The 23,132-nt window shown below is 34.2% G+C and overlaps 1 protein-coding gene across 1 annotated transcript in view; it reads right to left on the bottom strand.

The window, feature by feature from the left end:
• The window catches only part of RYR3 (ryanodine receptor 3), a 219,294-nt gene that overhangs the window by 127,072 nt on the left and 69,090 nt on the right, over positions 1 to 23,132 (bottom strand). Inside the window, exons 14-28 of the mRNA XM_086462983.1 lie at positions 21,982 to 22,150; positions 20,823 to 20,958; positions 19,095 to 19,190; positions 18,254 to 18,372; positions 15,580 to 15,713; positions 14,689 to 14,930; positions 10,689 to 10,881; positions 8,348 to 8,564; positions 8,033 to 8,137; positions 6,392 to 6,495; positions 5,884 to 5,967; positions 3,995 to 4,154; positions 3,422 to 3,569; positions 2,270 to 2,475; positions 1,402 to 1,576 (exon numbers count right to left, since the gene is read on the bottom strand). Coding sequence (XP_086319109.1) covers positions 1,402 to 1,576; positions 2,270 to 2,475; positions 3,422 to 3,569; positions 3,995 to 4,154; positions 5,884 to 5,967; positions 6,392 to 6,495; positions 8,033 to 8,137; positions 8,348 to 8,564; positions 10,689 to 10,881; positions 14,689 to 14,930; positions 15,580 to 15,713; positions 18,254 to 18,372; positions 19,095 to 19,190; positions 20,823 to 20,958; positions 21,982 to 22,150 — 2,288 coding nt within the window. The remainder of the gene's footprint in view (positions 1 to 1,401; positions 1,577 to 2,269; positions 2,476 to 3,421; positions 3,570 to 3,994; positions 4,155 to 5,883; positions 5,968 to 6,391; positions 6,496 to 8,032; positions 8,138 to 8,347; positions 8,565 to 10,688; positions 10,882 to 14,688; positions 14,931 to 15,579; positions 15,714 to 18,253; positions 18,373 to 19,094; positions 19,191 to 20,822; positions 20,959 to 21,981; positions 22,151 to 23,132) is intronic.

Genomic DNA, 23,132 nt, shown 5'->3' with positions numbered 1-23,132 from the left:
TGAATGGACATCACACACACTATCCCATTTATTTAAATATTAAAACAATTTAACAATTGTTATTAGTAAGTAGTAGTAGGTTTGTGTGAAAAACAAATAAAAAATGTCAAGTCAAGAGGTAATTTTGTGGACAATCAGATTTGAAAAACCAAGATTTGCTCAAGTAAGTTATTCATTTATTAGAACAATTGGATATCTTCATCACTTTTCGATGTCATCATACAATGAGTTAGAAATTGGAAGACAACCTTGGCTAGATCAAAGTTATTAACACATGTTAAGTATGCTCTCTGAGGGCAGTGGAGTTTCAAAAGGACTTTGTGATGAGGTTCAGGTATCTCAGTATATCTGTTTAAAATTTAGTTTGTCATTAGTAGCTACAAATTTGTTGCCAACCTTTCTCCCTCCATCATTCATGATGAACAAATACACACTTCTTTAACGCTGGCATTTTTTATGACCCAACTTTTTTGGTCTCCATGTACCTGTAGCAGCCAATAGACAGGGATGAAAGGCTGTTGAATTACTTCTCCATCTCTCAAGAAACAGAACTTTGAGTAACTTCAGGGGAAAGCCAACAGTTCAGCCTCTAAAGGAGAAGGCTCTCCTACACTTCCACTTTAAGCCTTCAGAAACCCCTCTTAAAGCAGTCCCTCATTCCCTACCACTAGAAGAACTGTATCAATAGTCAGCAAAGAGGGACAGTGAGCAGTTGCATGAAGCTAGACTGGTTGGAGGAGATATGCTTCCAAAGAAAACGTCAACTAAAAGATAAAACAAAACAGTCTGAAAATATTCCCTGCCTCCTTCAACACAGTCACATAGATACTACTGTTCAAAAATCAAAGGCCAAAACAGAAGAGGAAAAATAGCTAAAGAGGAGAAGAAATGCAGATAAGTTATGAATAGGACAGAGAAAAAAATATTTATGTATTAGACTCAATTTATGCTGCAAAGATTTGTTCTTGTGGTGCAGCTTCTCACTACATAGTACTTATTTAGTTCTTCAGAGACAAGAAGATAATATGTGTATGCTCCAGCAAGATCATCAGAGACTACATTTTCAGCTTCTGAGAAATTTTCAAGGTGCTTATTATTACCACTAGTTCTTAAAATGTAGTTCAGTCCTCTCAGTAAGCCTAGCAAGGCTCAAAGAAAATTTACCCATTCTGATTGCTGAAATCCCATTTTATCTACTTGTGGTTAAAGGAAAAAAAGAAAATCAATTTGTCCCATATAAGCGCTCTTAAAATAAATTGTTATGAAGTTAATGTGTAGCACAGTCTGAAGGCTCACATGAGTGACATATGATTTCTCAGCTCACTAAGCCATTATGACAGACTACTTTTCCCGGGTTTTGTTTTGTCTTCTCATAACCATGTAACTATGAAAAGAAATTACCACTTTCTATTCCAAAGTCAGCAAACGCAAGTTCTGAACCTTTACTGGTTATAAGCAACTCTCCATTCAGAGTAAAGATAATTGATTTGTCATCCAAGTTTATCATACAGCCAACTACATCTCCTGGTTGCCAGCTTCGTCCAAAGAATCCACTGCCTTGATGCCAACGCTGCCCCTAAAGAAGTAAATAAAGACCGCGCTAAAATTAAAAAATAAACCCCAAAATAAATAAAGTAAAACAAAGAAATATTTCACCTTCCAGAATCCCAAAGTAATTTGTGAACAGTACTGATCATGGCTTTCAGGTATTAAATTTAATTATTATCTTAGTTATTCTATATAGAGAAATTAAGGTACCCTAACTTTAGTAATATGCAAACAGCAATTTAGAACCTGGATAATAATCACTGTTCACTGGATTCCACTTATCACACACAGTGTCATTATCATCCTTTCAGTCCTTTAGGGGGTCAAGCTTAGAAAGAAAGAATGTGCAGAAAGCAGAAAAGACAGAAAAGGGAGAACAGGAATGTGGTTCTTTCTTTCAGTCATTGAAGAAACTGTTTTATTTTTGTAAAACACCACTTATAAAACAAAGGAAGTGAATGCTGTACTTTGTTTATGCTTACGATGGATTTCTTTACTCGGGTGTATTCTAGGAAGATAGATATAACCAATACACCTTTGTTAGCATAATTTCACTGACCAGTACCAAAATGCAGATACTACCCTGCATGAAACAGAGCTCAGTGATATCTTTATATGAATCAAAAATATTCCAGTAGTTGATCTGGTGCACACAGAGGAAACATACTGCAGTTCTCTGTCTAGGCCGTTCATAGGTCAAAAAAGATAAAGATGTACTGACTTTGCTTCCTTCAAATACAAATGCTTGGTCATCAGCTCCCAACTCTATGTCAGGTCGACAGCCTGGCCTGGCCCAGCCAACACGCATATCTCCACCTGTCACAGCTTCAAATTCAAAGTACCACTTTCCAGACTTCACTGCATAAGACTGTTCTGCTCTGAAAAATCGTATCTTGTCGATGCTGACTTTTTCCACTGTTTGGACAGCTGTAAAAATAAATAGAGAAAACAACCCCACTTTTTACAGTCAGATGAAACTATAAATGCCACTGTTTAGCTTTTCATTTGTCCCCAGTATTTTCCACCTCTGACAACAGCCATTTTCTACCATTGCATGTTTAAGAACCTTCATAGTAAATGTTAAAAAAGGAGGAACAGTAATCAGTATACAGAGGCTAGCACATTCTAATTCTATACAGGATGAGTGATTATCCGCTATCCAGAATCAGAATATTTCAAAGTGTCACTCAATGCAGAGACCCAAACACAAAACTGACTAAAGTAAACTGCAGAAGTGAAAGATTACTACATGCAATACAATCCAATGCAATAATGCAGTATTACAATTCAACAAAATACTGTCCTAAACAAGTCAATACATTCAGTACGGGTTTTAAAAACTATCAAATAAGTTTTGTTTCAGTTTGGATTTTTGTCAAAAAATTACAGTGGTATAGCAAATATAATGAAAACCTTCTAAACAAATTTCTGCTCCTGATTTAAAAAAAAAATAAATTATTGAACTTGGTGTACTTTGACTACTGCTTAAGAACTGAGTTTGACTTGAAGTAGTCAAAACTAATCTGCATACCATGTAAAAAAATTCTTTTCAATTAATCCCATGTTATTTTTTTTCTTTCATCATTTCCAAATGAAAACCAGTATGTCCACTTGCTCCATATTTCCTCCAATCTAAAAATCACGGAACTTAGAATTATCATTTCATTAACTACAACCAATCTTTTAAAAAATATTAAAAAATGTAATATACAAGTAATTTGCATAGTATATTTGTACCCTTCATTTAAGTCCACTGCAAAAATACACTACTATTAATTCATCTCTTACATTTTCCCTATCTATTTCAGTGTTTTATCTTATTTTCCCTGCACTGAGAGAGAAAAAGGCCATGATTATTATTGAAAGTACATACCTATGTCTTGGTCAGGTGGCTCAATACTATAACCATAGCCTGCAAATGTTCTAACAGCTTCACGGAGGCTATCTCTGTTTGATTTTTTAGTACGCTCATCTAATAATGCATATGGCACCAGCCGAGGATTACGTTTGTTCTTAAGATCCTAAAAAGGGTTATAAAAAAGAAAACAAAGAGAACTCTGTTTAAACATCACAAAGATTTCACATAATGAGACAGAGTGCATTCTGAAATAATGTTATGATTACAGGAGAGAAACAATATCAATGAAGAACAGTTCTATGAATGCAAACCCAATTGTTAATAATACTAATAACCTAAAGACAACAATCAAAGAGAAGCATGGAAATATATTCTCATACATCCTGCAGCTGCAGCCATGCAGGTCTGATAATCTACTCAGACTCGCATGGGCAAGGCTTCTTTTCTGGCTCCCCGCCCCCTCTAACTTTTCCAGACATTACATGACATTCAGTATTTATACTCTTATTTAACACTCCCAACTGATGTTCTAGAAAACAAAATCTCATGTTCTTTACTTACTCCAAATGCATCTAAAGAAGTCCTTACCTGCTGAATGCCATAGGTCCATCCTTGCTTTATTCTGTCTTTTGCCCAGACATTATGTGCATTTTCTGCTAGTTTGTCAACTAGAAATTCTTGAGAAGGTAACAATTTCACTTCAGAAAGATCAAGAGGGGCAGGTTTATATCCATTTGACATCATGTAACTGTAAGTCAACAAAGGAAAAGAGAGTCAAGATATGTTTTCTATATGGCATTCATAGGGTGGGATTCACTTTATCTCTCCACTTTTCATTCTGCTCTCCCATTTCTTAGCAAAAATCCTGCATTGCATTCGGTCACTGACTAGGATATAAATTGTATTCTAGCAGAGAGTCTCATTTTCCACCCACTTGTGCCCTATCTAATTAAATATGACTCAGATCTATATGTCAATCCCTAAATAGTTGCTATGAAAATACCAAATTGTTATTAAATGAGTACTCTTTACATTTTTTATAGTTGCCATTTAAACCTTTAAGTAATTTCTATTTTAAGGATCTGCATGATGACTTCATTTGAAATTATTTTTATGCATTAAGTATGGTATTTTTATATACTAGTCTGTAAAGATTGCATTACCATTTTTCCAACAGAAGAAAACATATTTTAACTATTGTTCTTCTCACTTTTTCATTGAATAATAAGCTTAGGTTTTTTAGTAGTAGATACTACTCTCTCCAACCCTTCCACATAGTGTAAAGACTATGTTTTAGACACAGGCAGACTCTCGCTCAAATTGGATAATTTCCATTTGTTAGGATGATTCATGTAGGCAGTAGATATTTTAACAAAAGCCAGAAACTAAGATTTATTTGTTCTGTTATTGAAGACAATAGTATCAAAACAGTATTATGATAGAATCTGTGGCAGGATGAACCTTGGGAAAGGTTCTTTTTTTCCCTTCTTTAATTAATGACATCAACTGGATCAAGACTGGATATGATCTTCCATATCATAAAACTATTTCTTTTACTACTGTCTTTAAAAACCTAACTTTGTTTCTCATGAATAAAGCTGAAAATCAGCAAAAAAACCCACAAAAAAAGACAGCTTGTGGGTTGATAAACTGGTATGAAATGGAAAGTATCCAAATCCCTGTTTCTGTTTTCAAGTTTTCTTGCAGGACAGGCCTTTAATCTGTCCCAGGAGGACTACAGAATTCCCACAGCAAGGTTAAAATACAGATGTAACCCTTTGCCACTTTTGGGGTGATTACTATGATGACTTAAAAATGTCTAAATAAAAAAGATTATTCAACTATTTTAGTTTTGACTTCCATAGTTTAGCTACCAAATAAAAATTAAAGCAAAACTCTGATTGTATTTTATGCAATAATCTACATATGTACATTCCCTAGAAATCTGCAACATTATAAGAACATTTATTTTCTATTTTTTTCTCTTCTTTAAAGAAATGCATTAATAATATCTCTGGAAATGTGTGTATGTTGAACACATCTTTTCTTGGAGGGGAAGGAAAAAGAGGTGCAAACCGAAACAGGAGTTATGGGATAATGGTATATTCTTTTTCAAGTAGATCAATGTACCACCATATACATATACTGTTCTTTGCTATATCATATAAAAGTACTGAAATCTCGCTTTTAACTTTGGAGTATCTATTCTAAGATCATGTAACACAGATAAAATTGTGTGCGGTTTAAGTACGTGACCATCTGTGTCTCTGTGAACCACTCCACAAGGTGGTGTAATGCAGCAGTATTCACAGTCAACCTTCATCACAGGCAAGGTAATGGACCAACTGTGCGCTCTGTAAGTCCATATTGGGTATGGGGCTCATATCAAGCATTTTCTAAATAATCTTACAATATTTTTGTTTAATTAATACCCTGTAGTTACAAATAATACATAATAGTTATCATGACATACATACTTTTTAGGAAGTTTAACTTTTTTAAGATCTTCCTCAGCTGCTGGATGAGCATGAACAATGTGACATCCAAGGGCCAAAAGGGTTCTGCCAACATAAAAAAATGGCATTAGTGAAACACAACATTATAATGCTCAACCATTTTTTAAATTTATTTTGGTTTTAGTATAAATACAAAGAACTAGTGATATTTAAAAACAAGGGAACTCATTCAAAATAATGGAACTTCAAAACTAAAATATTTTAACTTATCAAAAATTATAATTAAAAACTTCAGAGTCTAAAAAGGTACAAATCTGTGGCTTGAAAGTTATTTCACTTTACTAAAACCAACAGGATTTGTTGTTTTTTTCTTTGTATCTCTGTAGAGACAAGATCTTTCTAAATCTTTCTAGCAAAGATAGAAGAACACACTTTGAATGAGATATTCTAATGTTTTTATATCTTGCAACAGTATGAAGTGCTTGAATAAAAATAATAAACTTTGTTTTCTTTTAAATTTAAAGCTTACTTGAGGGTTTCAGTTGACATTTGTAGATTATAATTCTTCTCTGTCTCAGGTAATTTTGAGAATTCCACAAGACAAGGATGATGCCTTTTATTATCATCCCGTATCTGTAACAAAAGCAACAGAAAGAAGCACTTTTGTGATATCACATTCAAGTCAGAATCAGAGTAAAAAAAAATCAGTTAATTCTTTGCAGTAATGATGACATTCTAAACAATACTATTTACCTTTGCTCAATCACAATTACTCATCATTATATAAATGAACTTTCCCACGATTCACTTATAATGCAGACTATAAGTACTCCATAACCAATAAAATCAGAAAAAATACAACTATTTCATGTGTTCTGCTTAAATAGATGAAACACAAGAAAGCAAGCCTACAAACTCGATAACCATTTTGCTGAATGCCTGAGCACTCTATGCTCAATAGAGCACAATCTGATCTATTGTACATGCTCTGACTCAAAAATCTTAAAGAATCATTTGGTAATGTTTTCCAAATTCTACTGGAATAATAAAGCAAAGCATTCTTTTTCTGATAATGACATAAGTTTTTGAATACTTATCTGACTTAATTAAACAAGCTCTTTCACTCAATGCCAAGTGCTTCTATCCTGATGGCAACTAAGAATCACAACATTTCACATACAAAAACATTTTTCATTTGCCAAAGCTCAGAAATATTTAGAAAGTTAGTAAAGCTCAGAATTGCAATAGCAATGACATTTTAACAGATAGCATAATAGAGTTATTGAAGAAAAAGGTAAATCAATTCTGTAAGCACAAACAGCAGAAGAGAAGGAAAAAGATTATTCTGAAGCAGGATACAGTTGCGATGGGCACATGGAGGACTACCCCAGTAAATCCGAATTCGAAAAGCAGCAAGATGAAATAATCTAAATTCAAGGCAGAATACAGTCTTTAGAATGTTATATTACTAGGGAAACTTACCAATTTTAATATAATTGTTGAATTTAATATAATACTCTGAATATAATATTCTTGGCCTAGCCTTTTAACTGTTTTTCATTTGGTGACATCCATTGGGCAGGGAATGCCTTGTCATATGCATTTAAATAATGTTGACCAGATGGCTTTACTCTCTTCAAGAGGTTAGGTTACACCACATTATAAGGGATCATTATAATGATAAGTTTTAACCGTAACTAATTAAACAAAAAACATGAGCTTTGAGGAATTTGAATGTTTACAGAAGTCACCAAAACCTTGTGGTCATTATCGACAGGAGCAAATTTCCACAAAGGACTTTTTGCATGTTATCTCTTTATTCCCCAACATTAGAGTAATCAAAGAGTTAGTCAGGGATTAATCACTATTGGTATGATGACTTTCAACAGAATTCCATCTTAGTATAGCTAGTATGTTTCTCAATTAAGATATATTTTCAAATTATTAATTACTTATAGTGCTAAAATACGTACCTTATTTATATTCCAAACTTGCCTTCTAATCACTAGTTAATATCACTGGTTCCTCCTGCCAGCTTACATATTCATCTACTGTTAGCAACGTATAGACCACCATTAAATACTCCATTCAATTTCCAAGTCCAGTTTTTCCGGTAGGGAATTTAACCTAATATAGGTGACTGTACCCAGACAGGTCATTCAAAACATACCTTGCCATATGTCCAGCCCAGTTCTATTTTATTCATTCCCCACAGTTCATGGATATTTTCAGCTAGTTTGTCCCTGATCTTTTCAAGATGAAAAGGAAGAGCAATCTAAGAAAAGAGCGCAACAATTCCACAAATAAGAAAAGGTTCCAGTTACCACACCTTGTAAATCCAAGATCATCTACTTCAGTTAAATACACCACAACACACAAATGAGGAATTGCTGAGAAACAGGGCAAGCTAGCTTAGTTTTTATATTGTGACTTTAAATTTTGTTAAGACACACTTTACAATCCCATTACTGCATACTTAACATACCGAACTGGTGTCTATTGGACAAGGGATAAAGGAAGCTTGGGAGAGGAATTGTGTTGTACCCAGCAAATCCCTCACTCCATCAGAATCTCTCTTATATTCTTTCACCGGTTCCAGTTTCATCTTCTCTTTTGGAAGCAGCGCTTCATAACAGGGAGCATAGCCAGCAGGAGGCAGAAATTTAAACTCTCCATGACGTCCACCCAATAAGAAACGAACTCTGTGCAATTTTCAGTGAAGAAATTATACTCTTAAACAGTCAGCTTATACTAACATAATAAATAATCATTTAGAAATGTAAACATTTATTTGAATAGCATTTAAAAAAATGCAGGTGTATTTCATGCTTTGATAAACACCAAAGAGTTATCAAGCATTCATACTAGCAGATACTATCAATAACACCACCACTTACCCACTATTTTTTGAAAATTTGTTTTGGCCAAAGCAAAACTAATTATTCAATGCAGTAGCATATCTAAAAAAATATTTCTTACTTAAAATCGAATGTTTGTAAATTGCCTTTAAATGTAATGCCTTTAAATGATTTGGAAACACAAATCTAATTTAAATTGGACTGTTAACTAAAAAATCCCATAGGGATTATTTATATACCACTTAAAAGTTTTAAAGCGCACTCATGCAGGCAGTTGGCACATGAGAAAACAAAACAGGATACAGTGGAAAAACTCCCACTATAAACATAATACATAAATCAAGCAAACAAAATTATACCCATTACTACAACTGGGAATGAGTTTCAGAAGCATAACTAAGATTCCTGTTAAACCCCTACAGCTTTCTGTTTCTCCTCAGATATATATATTTCATATAAATTTCAGAGTATACAAGGTAAAACAACAAGGACAAAAACTATCCAGCTGCATACTTTGGTCCTCATGTAGGCAAACTCTAGAGGCCAACAACCACAGAAAATTAAAAATAATTGTTATCTCTAGGAAATAGCCCAGACATTTCCTGTGATGGGGTGACCAGAAGTCTACACCACTTTTTACTTCACTTCTAGAAACACCAGAACTATCAGATCAACATATTTCATTGACAGTAAGAGACATTAATAACATAAAAACAGGAGAGAAATTAAGACACACAGGTTTTCTCAAACAGGATGTACATAAGCACAAGTCACATAATCACAGAATCATTAGGTTGGAATAGACCTCTGAGATCATCACACCGTCACAAATACCTGAAATGGTTCAATGTCCACAAGAAATACATTATTATTGATTACTTCTATTAAGCTTCAACTTCCTAATTTAATTTTAAAAACATATGAATGATCCCAAGGCAGCTAAATATTTGAAATGACAACTTTGAGCTTAGACATCTCTGTACGGCAAGGCACCACATGGATCAAAATACTTTAAAAATAAAAAGGAGGTCAATTTTATTTTAGGATCCAGAAGTCTAACTTCCTAAATAGAGAAAAGTCAAAGAAAGAATCAAAATGAAAAAAACTCTCATGCAATTCTTCCCTTGCTGACCACACCCCAATAAACAGCTCCTTGCTTCCTGCCAACTTAGCCAATTTTTTCTGAGTTGTAGCAAACCATTCAATCTCACCTTCTCTTTATGATGTTCTCATTCCTTCCAAGGATTGTTCTGTCCCTGCTCTTCACTGCACTGTCTAAACCTCCACTCATGCTATACGCTCCTAATGCTGCACACTCTCATGTCACGTTATAATGACAGTCCAAGAGCTAGTCTTTCGTTGATGTGTCAGCTTTGTAATGTTAACACAAGTATTTTGGCCACTTTAGTAGACTGCCATTTGCAGATTTTCTTAATGAATTAAAGGTAAGATAAAAATAGAAGCCTGAAAATGGTAAGTTCAAATCTCAGTATTTTAGCTCCAAACCAGGTAAGAAATAGGCAGTATTAGTAACAAGATTCCAAACTGCTTCTCATTAGTACTTTGTGTTTCCTACTGTGAATATAGTATCACTTTTCATGATGATTTAGTTTTTTTACTTCCTGCTGAGAAAGCCAGTGAGAATTTTAATTAGTGCCAAATGTGGTGCAGTGTTCCTAATGTGCCTTTTTCTCACTGATAATTGGAATCAGACAAAATTAATTTCCCCTAGGTTACCAAATACCCCTAAAATAATAATTTTCAGACTCTGTGACTTAGTCAAATTGCTAACAGGCTCACATTTCACCCTTAAGTGAAATCACTAAACAAATCAGTACCTTCCTGCCTGCCTCCCTCCCAGTTGCTAGTTGGGCAGAATCAAAACAATAAACCAGACCAAATTATACATGAATTTGGACAATATTTTGTGTGACAAGACAGGAAAGAAAACAATTAAGTTGTACTTACTTTACACCTGCTGATAAGCTCACAACAGGGAAGAAAAAACCTTCTGTACTGAAGTTTTCAAACATTCCTTGTACAGGCTGTCCATTAATGCGAAAAGAAATGCTGGGTACACCTAAATCCAAGCAGCAGCTAACCACATCATCAGATGCTAATAAATGCTGATTGACAGATGCTACAGCTCTGGGTACTCGGCCTAGGACAAAAATATTCAGTAATCAGAAGCTTTAAGCAGACTCTTACAGGTTTAACAATGAAATTATTTCCTCAAAAACACCATCCATTTTTTTGCTCGTAGTCATGAAGACACGATCTTGCCTTCATCAGTTTTATGAACGGTTCTGCTTTTAGAGAGAGACAGTGAATCAACATTCTTCAAACTCATACGTGGCAGAAAAGTGCATAAACTGAGCCTTTAAATGATTTTGTGTTCTCTGACACTGTTCACAAGACAGAACATGCTCAGCTGAAATCACACGAGTTCACACACTGTAGCCTGATGCAAGAGTACTGAGGCACAGGAAATGATGCCCTCTTTACAAAGCTAACACTGATATATCCAGGTTTTTTTTTCTTTACTTATTTGCGAAATACCAGATTCACATATCTGTGAATATTCAGTGGTGAGACACTGGCACAGGTTGCCCAGAGAAGTTGTGGCTGCCCCCTCCCTGGCAGTGTTCAAGGCCAGGCTGGATGGGGCTTTGAGCAACCTGGTCTGGTGGAAGGTGTCCCTGCCCATGGCAGGGGGGTTGGAACTGGATGATCATTAAGGTCCCTTCCAACATAAGCCATTCTATTGGAGCTGTGATTATGAAATATCCAGGTTTACAGTATCAAGAGGCAGAACAGTATACTGAGTTATCAAAGAATAGATCAAGAATTTAATTGACCACATTTTCTTTATCAACTACAGCCATACACTAAACAGAGGGAGCTTCATTTTCCCTGCCTGGGAAGGTGTAACCTTACAGCCATGCACAGGACTCAGCAATTATAACGACAATTAACTGGAGATAGCAGATCTGAAGTAATCTAACCATACGCATATATACATAACTGCAGTTTTTCAATTACACTTGTGTATAAGAGCATATTTTTAGCCAAGGAATATCTCTTCAGAATTCCTCTCAAAACAATTCCCTTGAAAACATTGTATTCTAACTGTAAAGCGACTTTAACAAAGCAGTTACGCACTATTCCAAATTACTATGTTTGGAACTTCTTAAGAACAAGTCAATTCAACCATCGAGGACAGTTTAAATACTCTGAAATCTGTAAATACTTAAAATTTCCCTTACTCCAGGAAGTGTTTTAAGAGACTTTCCAGCACTGTACTTCCGAGGTTCAATTAGTGTTTAACTTTGTATTAATGATTTATTCAGCCATTTCTAATGGAGTATGTTACAGATGTCTCTCAGCCTACTCCCAAAAATCATTATTTCTGTCATATGAGAATTGTTTAGCAGTGTTGAAAAAACCCACTGAATTATGTGTGCGCACCCACACGTATTTTATATACAAAATCCTATGCTAGAACAATGCTAACATAACTGAAAAGCCAAACACACCCAAATATGGAAATGTTAGAATTAAGACCATAAAATCTAAATCAGTGTATTTATGTATGCTGTACTTAAAACACACCTTTTAAGAGCGTGGCCCCATACTATTCTTTCCAGAGCAATTAAAGAGTACTCAGCTGTAGATAGGCAAGGCACCAGGAAATATGGGGAAACTGACGATTCTGTCTACATGTCTCTAATAGTATACAGTAAATAAAGCACAACACAAATTGAACAAGCTACAAAACTACAATTTACTGCATATGCAGGAGAGATCTGGAAGGAAAAATAACATGCTATTCATAACCAAATATTGTACAAACAAGGACTTAAAGAATGCCTATTTTTTCCTCCCAAACTTCTTAGTGCTCATGGATGGTTACACACTTAAGAAACAAAACTGTTAAATTAAGATGTATCTATAGAGTGTGCTGATACTGAAGTTTTTTCTAAGTCTTTTGAACAAATTTTAAAAGACTTGTACAGCAAACACAGAAAGCTAAATTCCTGGTGAAACAAATCGTTACAAAATGTCCTTTACCACAAAACCTCGATGTTTGAACATTTCAGAGAAGAGGCAGCCAGAAGTATCTCACTTTGGAAAAAAGTGTCCACGTCTCATTCTGGAAAATGAACTCAGTTTTCAGCTCAATTCTATCTTGAGGCAAAGACCTGGCTGATAAAATCTGCTCTCAAACAATTTATGATTAACAAAGGTATAAGCCAGAGAAAATACAGTTTTAGATCATATTAATACAATGTTAATAAAAGGTGATCCTCCAGTTTTATCTATATCCTTACAAAATCTACATGAATGAAAGACCTTTACCAATTAAGACAGATTGTTACACATTTTAGGTCAAAACCTAATTGTCAGAGCTCTGTTTTAAATATTTATATAAGCAGAATACAAATATAAAGTCATCTAGAAATTTTAGCAACTGTCTCCGTTCTTACTACTTTCTTTTCTTCCTCCTTTCGTTACTTATTGATAGTTCGATCAAGAATGATGTTACAAAGACAGCAGATGATGTAATTAAGGGTAACAACTAATTACCTAAATACCTTCTTATTTCATAGCCTTATGCATTATTTCTTCTCCGAAATGTTCCTTTTTTTAGAAAGTATTTAGGAATTTTCAGAAAGCTAAAACAACTATCAGCATTTCCTATGTTGCCATTTGATTCTTACAATTAGCCAATAGCATTTTGCTGGTTGTTTCTGTAGGAACATACATTGACAGAGTCAAAAGGCATTCTGCTGTGACAAGCCTGTCTGTTTACAAAAAGTATATTCTAGTTCCCTTTTCCCCAGATACTGTATTGGGTGAGGGATAACACAGAAAACTAACAGCCTTGCTTACAGCTGCAAAGACACATTCCAGCTAACTATGTGCCCCACAGGGCTCTCACTAATCCCTCTCCAAAGCATCCTAATCAGATTCTTCTGTTTTCTCCATTTTCCTCAGTGGTTATTCTTTATGCACTCGCTATTAAAAAAGTTATTTGAACCGCAACACTTCAGATGAGCCCTCCTCTAAACTCCTTTTACTCTTCCAGAGCTCTTACTCAAATCTACTCAACTGCACGGGCAATGACTTCCACTTTTTCATTAACTCAGCCCACTAACATCTTCAATTTGCTTGAACAAAGAATCGCTAATAAGGCCACAAGTTTACCATCACCAATCCTTAAGTGACCACAAAATATGCATTTGCTGGCATCTATTAACTACCTTCTTTATAAACTGCAAGTGTAAACACTTCACTGCAGTACTAAAAGTCTCCGAGATTACTGCACACATTAAGAAGCATTCTTAGAAAAACTGTTTCTTTCTGCTAAGCCTATTTTAGACAATAATAATATTTTTTCAAGCAGCATAGCAACTACAGGTTTTCAGTTTGATATTACTCCACAAAAATTTATGTTCTAAAAACAACCGGAGCTGGTAATAGTGTAGCAATTCTTACTTCTAATTGCCAAAATTATCTTTTATGAAACTATTTATCAAAATTTAAATTCCATTATTAAATCTACCAATACATGTGAGGATAACAATGTAATTTTAATTCAACTGTAGATACAAAGTGAAAGAATAATGCAAATGTAGATGCAAATGCTTTTGTCTGAGATCAATACATCCACTGATTTTTGAACAGGTAGAATTAAGTCAGTATTGATCTAGATCAGGAAAATGCCATTTTTTTGATAAAAATCATGAAAATAGAAGCTGTCTGCCAAAAAGCCTAATTGGTGTAATTCAATATTGACTAAAATCTCAGACAAGTAGTCTGGTATGAAATTCTAAAATAACTTTATGATATTCCAGAGTTCTGAATGTAGCTCACCATAAAATAGCATGCTATATACACAGGTACTGAAGGTAATGGTAGGTAACTCCTAAACGCAAGACTAAGTGGAAGCGAACTAAGTACTTACCAGACCACAGATGAAGGCCATCAAAACCGTAAGAGTACAGGTCATCACCAACACCATTGCCTCCCCATCCTTCTCCACCTCCAGGATAGGGGGCATAACCTGAAGTAGAGGCCCATCCAACTCGTAAATGGGTGGGTTCTGCCGTCAAGAATGGATCAACCTGATCAATTATTAACTCAAAGTACCACTTCTTGTATTGTGCAGAGCCCTCAGCAACACCCAAAAATATGTTTGGCCTTATGCTACGAAAGAAAACATAAGCCAGTTAGTGTAAACATAAAATGCAACATATGAATTATATTGCTGTACAATAGTCAAATTCACTTTGCAAATAGGGTAAGAGTGTAGATGTCCACATTTTGCTTACAAATATTTAAAACAGTGACCCATTTTATGACTCTACAAAGCTGCTGTAGAATCATAAGGTATGATACCTTCTAAGGTATACGTTCCATGCTTTGAAAACCTTATAGTCAAAAGAGTAATAATAAGATCATTTCCTAAAATCAAAAAAACAGGAGTGAGGTTACCAGGAAACCAAATCCCTCTTAAAACACAGAAGTACTTCACAGTATATTTACACACTTGCTAATAATTATTAGGTAAAGCCATGCTCTGTTTGAATGAGAAACAAGCAACTTTCACCTTTCCATTTCAGAACAGATCTTACTATTAATTAGCAATTTCATTTGAGCACAGTTTCCATTACAATTGCTGTATTGTTAGTAAAAATGTTTTTTCAGAAGCCTATATATAAACACTTCCGAAAGTGCGTATCTTAATATTGAAAGCTGTGGAACATCTCTTACGTTACAGAATCTTCTTCAATTAATTATTGAAGACATGTAAGTTCCATTTTTTCTAATATAACAATAAAACATGTCACTATACCTTGTCACATCATTAATCAAACGTGTTTGCAAAAGTAAGTCTCTTCTAGGCAGCAGATTGTCACAAATCAGATTTTGATTGGCACGAACTGCAACTCCATTACAGACACAGAGAGAGCAAAGCACATCAAGAACCTTAAAAAAGCAAAATCAGAAGCAAGTCAGGTAAAGGTAACTGCATATACTATCATTCAGTTGTTAGTTTAATTTACATTCAGCACAGACCTAAAGTCAGAAATATAATATACTTTCTCATTATTGTTTTCGAAATAATTTTCATATACATGGACAGAGTCTAGTCTGTACTACTGATGGAGGATATCAAACATTCGTGGAACACAAATTCAGAACACAGGGTTTGCAAAATGCCTCAAAAACCCCTTCACTTAAGATTCCTTATTCTCATTTCAATTAGAAAAAAAACAAAGCTAGAACAGCCGTATATCAACTCAACTTTAAAACTAAACCTCACCAAAAATTTCAAATGTAAAATTAAATTCTTTGACAAATTTACTGCAGCTCAAAAAACTTTGAGCAAAATTAGTGGATAGTTCTCAACTGCAATTCTCAGACTGCTTATGAATCTGTTCTGAAAGCATGTTTTCAATATGAGAAGTAATACATTTATTTTTAATACAAAAAACATTTAAAGGAATTACAAAGCAGAACTATAAAGCAAAAAAAAGTTTCAGAAAGCTCTTATTCTAAAATTTCAGCTTTCGTTTTTTTGGTCACAGTCTGAAAAGTCTGAAAAGTGAAAAAGACTGACATAATTCTCCCACAGATTACTGAAGCAAAAGGGATTGGAAGACAGAACACAATAACATGGTGTTCACTGCTGAGGGACAAAGCTGCACACTTCTGCAAAAAACAGAGAAGCATAAAGATGTGCTTGAGCTCTGACCCGCAATCATGAAAAATTAGCCTAAATGGTCTAAACTGTTACAGACCACCTTCACACCGTTGATTACCATTTTGGTTGTACAACACAAGGAGCAGCGGAACAGAACATTTATTTTAGCCACTCATGTTCTCTGCCCAGTGGATTAACACAGAACCACCCTTAAAAGCAGTTCAAGCTAATATATTGTAAACTTGACTATGTCTCAGCCCATGCATTTTCCTTTCTACCATCTCTGTTATTGTCAGAAACCTCTAGCAGAAGTTAGTAACCTAAATAAGTGCAGAAACTCTGACCGGTACTCAGCTGTAAAGTGTTTTAACAACATTAATGATTATCAGTAACTCAGAATTCACATATAAACTCTTTAAATAATCTCTGTGCACTCTCTGACCATATTTCTTGACACAAAGCTTTTCATTAAAAAAAAAAAATCTTTAAAATCAATAATTTCCAAGACAATTTTGGTTAATAATATTATTGTTTCTTATTTCCTAAATTACAACAGAATTTCTAAACTAGAAGGACAACAAGATATACTGTTTCCAGAGGAACAAACAGATTCATTGCTTCTCATTACTTCATTACTTACTGATGTCTAGTCAAAGACATTACAAATGGAAATGCGTTATCCAGTCTAATTATTCTGCTGTGTATAACATTTTCCTTTTCCGCTTTAAGTTCTCACTATGAGGTCTACATTAAGATGCTCCAGCTGAAAGGTTCTCTTTGCAGGTGACTAGCATAGCACAATAATCTTGCTAACAGCTAAAAATAGTGAGCTAAACTTACCACCGTAATTTCAACTTTTTTCTTATGCCTACTTATATCAGTTCATACTCCTTAACCATGCTTAAAAATACTTCTCTCCTCTTCCATATCTGTAGCTGGTTAGGTTCTCCAGGTAAACTTCTCCTGAAAATCAGTAATTGCGTCTCACTAAAACTTTCTTCGTTCTTCCTCCAGTTAACCAGTCTTTCAAATAAAATTTTAATTGAGGAAGGAAACTCACATCAGAAAATCACATATAAAACTATATCCTCCTCTGTGTTGTGATGTCATCCTGATCGCAGCCAGAAACTGTGTTCACCTTCTTCTGTCATAAGAAATTGCACATTGATGTCTAAATAAATTTCCACCATTATTTCTTCTGGTTAACTCAGGGGATTTTTCTTTCTTCTGCACACCTGTGTTTTCAGATATTTGGATTATTTTTCTGATTTCTCATTCTATTTTGTTCTTTTCTGCTACTATTATCATTACTCAAATTAGGAATGACTGCAGGATTTAGTTCTGTCTTTCTGCAGATAGAAAAAAGGTAGTTCACTGCTTCTGCAGAGCTTTCACAAAGAAAGGTACTCTGTCCACGTTTTTACAGCCACCAGACTACTTCACTTTCTCTGCAAATCCAAAGTTCTGACGGGCATCCATATTTCTTAACTATTTGCTTGTCGTACATATTTGCTGTATTTGAAACTGAAAAGCAATTATATATTTTACAATGTAATACTTTGCCTGATTAAAAAAAAAGCAATGTATTTGTTTTTTAACACGTTTTCAAGGAAAACTGCTCTGACATTTATAAAGACAGCTGTGTATGGTGTATTGATAGTTAATTTACATTTTATTAGTCTCAACAAAGCAGAGGTGCTTCAAGATTATTTCATTCCTCTAAAGGTACTAGAAGCATGTATTTCCATGTAGACATTTCTCTGGGTTCTTTCCACAAATCATTGTTAGATTATCGATACATACTTAGTTTTTCCAAGCATACCTTGTAATTGCGCCCATGTTTATCCAACAATGAAATAATGGATTTGATGTGCTCCTCAGCTATTATATTTAAAGCTTCTGGGCTTTCAATCAAGATGCAGTGCAACACTTCCAAAATACCTGTATGAAGGCCACAGAAATAATGTTGACATTAAATCATCTGTGCAACTGAACACAACCTAAAAGCTCAGTAAATAACAGATATCTTAAGAGAAGCTATCTTTTCTCCAGCCTAAAAAGAGAATGAAAACACTGAATATTGATGTGACTATGGTGTGAACCACATTAGACATAAATGCATTATGAAGCTGTTAATTTCTGTTTTCTTTTGAAAATAGCCACAATTTTAAAACCATTTGAGAAAAATGCAAGTTTAGTTCCTCCTTTCCAATGAAAGAGACAAAGGTTTTAGGAAGGAGCAGTGTATAACATTTTGATATTTCATTGTAGCGAAAAAAACCCCTTCTCTCTCTGTTACTTGTACTTGTGCCCACAAACAACTCTGGTGTTATTCGATAGCAATGGGACAATAGCCTCGATATTTTCTAACCCAATCCATTAATCCACCAAAGTCACATTCAACACTGATTGGATTTGTATTGCACACACCAAACATATGGGACCAAAAAAATGCCACAAAAATTCCTGTTTAAATGTAACCAAAAAAATGCCATAAAAATGCCTGTTTAAATGTAATACTTTGCCTGATTAAAATAAAATAAAATGCAGTATATTTGTTTTTTAACACATGTTCTTTTCAAGGAAAACTCCTCTGACATTTATAAAGACAGCTGTGTATCGTGTATTGATAGTTAATTTACCTTGATACAAGTGAGTCTCACCTGAGGAAGATTCTACTCTGTCCAATTTACTTATTAGCCAATCGAGGTTACTGGAAAACTGAGTACAATTGTTTCTGTTGCCACGAATGAGAGCAGCTGGAAAAAACCCACAAAGTATAACTTTATATCAGGGGATTTCCCTTTTAAAGTACGAATGTTAATCATATATATTTCAACATAATTTCTATAACAACTTCACAAAATAATAAACAGAGAAATCCTATATATACATGTGTTATGGTAATAAAGAATTAAGATTTTCATTAATTTGAATATCGGCAACTGACATAAAGAGCATACAGTTTTTGAAGGTGACAGAGGTCTTCTGGATAAACAAGAATTTCAGCAAAAAAAATGCATTTTATTTATGTTTTATTTTATTGTTAAATTTAAATAGAAATTATCCACCACCCTTGTTTGATGCAAGTGTCAAGCACTGTCATGATCAAGAGGTTGAAACACTTTTTCTTCTATTTTTTCCTACCATTGAGTGAGAAGATCATATGCAGAACTTTAAGCTCAAGTGCATGTTGTGTGTACTGCTCTTTAGCTCTACTTTCTGATTAAAACAAATTATAGAATGGATAGCTTTTAGACTTCGGCAACGCAAAACACAATGTTATTTGACTGCGCTTTGAAAGTTCACCAGCATTCAAGTATTTCAAGCAATACTGATTTTTTTTCTTCCAGAAGCTATTACTGATCATAGGAAAACAAAAAGAAAAGCCTTTTTTACACAATTGTCAAAGATTTTCATTATGAAGCATTAACTTAATAATTACTACATCAGAACAAGTGTGTTCAAGATGTACCTGCAGAAAAAAATCACGACAAAATCTGAAGAGGCCTACAGAGCACAACAGAGGGTTTTCCCATCAAACTTCTCTTCAGACTCTTAAGACTGTAGTAAAATGCAGGCAATGGTATCTCACTACTTTCTAAAGCAATGAGAAGATTTCATGAGAAGCATTTGCAGGTCTGTGCTACGTGAACAACCTCACACTCCAAAGCCCTTCCCCTGGTTTGTTTTATTTTTGTCCTAACTCTCAACTTGTGTGTTTTACTGTGGTTCGGGACAGACCTTCTTTATAATGAAATTAGAATGTATTTAAACTCTACCAGAAGAGGATTCTCGTACACAAGGAATTATGCAACTCTAGTATCAAATTAGTGACTTGAAGAAATACACATATACACACTTCTGCCCTGTAATTCTGTCCCCACTACAACACAGAAGCAGTTTGCTCTAGTATGCATAGCACTGAAATTAAAAATTTTTTTTAATTTCTGTTCTATGTATTTATTTTTATTAATATTTAAAACTAAGCCTCAAGTGACAAACATGGATTCAGTAGATCTACTAGTTCTGACTATTACTTTTAGGCTTCTCTTCAGCTTCATATAGGCTGTTTTCCAGTTTTTCTAATTTTTAAAATAGTAATTCACACCTATTTGCATACCACAGGTACATTTAAATAAATAAAAAAAGATACGCATTTGGCATGCTGCACCAATCTTTTTCCTAGCTGAGATTTATTCTTCTGTTGTATCATTGCTCAATAAACTCTGTCCATTGTAGTAAATACCAATAAGTATATGGAAGAAAATCTGTAATTTACATGACAGAATGAGTAACACACAAAATATTCTTTGGTGGTGAAGCAGCAAGTAGAATATAAAAAATACATATCCTGTTTTTTCACATTAGTAGGTTATTGAAGAACTTACCTAACAATTTGTAAAGGAGATTCAAAATTTCTTTCCACGCTGTACCATGTTCTTCTCTTGCAATTCCTGCAAAATGAGCTGCGCTGTTGTAGTCATTTAAGCGATCAATGCAATTCAAAACTAATGCCAGCATTCCCTAAATGCGTATGACAGAAGAAAGCAAACTGTACATGAAAAGGCATTTGTTGTTGTCTTTTTAAAAGATCTTTTCCTGTAAAAGTTGCATCATCTTAGATTTAAAAAAGCATAATTATTGTGCTTTCAAGAATTATGTATTTTTCTATACCAGAATCACCTTATAGAATCATTTTAGAGAATGATTCTATAGCGTTCTTTACTCAGCTAAGTATTACAAAAAGGAATAAACAAAGCTGATAATAAACAATTTTGTAATTTTTGTGAACAGACTCTTTTTTACATACAATCTTCCTTACACTGGAAAAAAAATCACTTTAAATTTATATACAAAGGCATTTTTGTTGATTAATAGATAGAAATTTTACTATCCAATAAAATATCTGTTAAACAAACAAGTTCAATTACTAGAATACATTTTTAATTTCAGTTTGATTGGAGACTAAAATGGTATTGGAAACCTGCAATGAATCCAAACATCTAAAAAAATTGTAAAATACATTTCCTATTTATACAGAAGTGTAATTATTCCAATTTCAGAGAGGAGTAATTCTACAATTATGTAATACATATCCTTCTCTGAAACTAGCATTCTTCCAGTTTCTGGAGATAAAAAGTTCCTGTTTCACATCCTGGTGGACAGAAAAGACATCAGAAATAACACTTATAATTGATCCAAGTTTTAATATTAATTTTGGGGTATTCAGAATGTGTAACTTGACAGAGAGAAAAAGAAACTTCTCGTCACAAGAATTTCTCTTAAAAATGACAACTGTTTTAAGATGCAGAGAAGTATTAAGAATAAATCTTATGAGAGCTTGAGGCCTATGACAACTGTGGAAGTGAAAAATACATAAACAGTAAGTTATTATATGTTATTACAATCTTTATATATATATCAGCTACAGAACTTTACATTATAAATCATATACATGCATCTAGATGATAAAGTTTAGGTTCTTCTCAATGTTTGTGACACGATACACTTAAAATTTAAATAATGTAACAATTCCTCTCTCTGTACCTCTTCTTTGAATAGATTTTGTCTGTTTTTGAGTGACCGAAGCTTGCTTTGCTTATCTTCATGTTCCAGGTTTTCTTCGGGAAGCTGGAAGTAAGTAATCAGGTCTTGCAGAGTCTGAGCCATCTCCTCAACAGGCAGGGCAGTGGGTGACAGTGTTCTGTTGTTTCCACTATGGAAAACAACAATGAGAAAGATGGGCAGCATTATTCATTTTTCTCACTGTAATTTACAGTACTATGTAGCAGCTTATTTCCTGTTGGTATCTAAATCAAGTCTTGCTATACACATATGTTATGAGCAATGGCTGATCTGAATTGCAAATCATTCAAACATCTATTGTTTGGGTGTCCAGTGTGCAGAGCTTCCTGAAGTGAAACCAGGTTTCCCTTTCTGCACCAATGTAAAGAGAGAGTGTGATTAAATAATTGAAAAAATGAGCAGAAGAAACAATGTAAGTTAGCAGAAAGATGAAACAGAGATGAAAGATGTACCAAAGTCCTTCCTTATGGTAATTTATTTTCTTTAGATACTTTAAACCCTATTGATGACGTAAGTGTAATGTCCCTAAATAAATAGTAGACTAAAATAGTAGCAGGTATTGAGGCTCTACACCCCAGCCTTCTAGACAAAGAACACAACAATAACCAGGTCTTCTACATCAACTCTATATAGGAAACAAAGAAGGGTGGGATTTAAAAAACATAAATCATCTAGAGGAACCTCAGTTCTCAGTAAAATAATGTCTCTTTCCTGTTCAAGCATTTGCTCAGTCTTGGGTGCTGACCCAATTCTTCACGGTCTGACTTGCTATTATAACTAGTAGAATCTAGGAGGAGTTGATTGCTGGCAGAGGAAGCTCTGTTTCTACATCCTCAACACAAGAAATACAAAGGAGTAGTGTAGTCCCTTGTGATACTGAAGAGCTAATGTTTTAAATGCAGTCTTATATGGTAGGTTCTGTGGAAGCAAATTCTTAATTACAAACTCATTTTTCATTATTATTTCACCTGTTAGGCAGTAATACAAGGATGACCACTTGATCATTATAATTAAAACTTCTGCCAAGCATTAAGATAAAATAGTTTCTTCAGTACTACATACATTCTTACAATTTCATTGTGCATTCTTATATGTTGGTCTCAGCAATTATA

The sequence above is a fragment of the Leptosomus discolor genome, chromosome 3 (genome assembly GCF_034619465.1).
Source record: "Leptosomus discolor isolate bLepDis1 chromosome 3, bLepDis1.hap2, whole genome shotgun sequence".
Classification (NCBI taxonomy): domain Eukaryota; kingdom Metazoa; phylum Chordata; class Aves; order Leptosomiformes; family Leptosomidae; genus Leptosomus; species Leptosomus discolor.
Note: the sequence above shows the minus strand (reverse complement) of the source record. Positions and strands in the feature narration are given on the sequence as shown.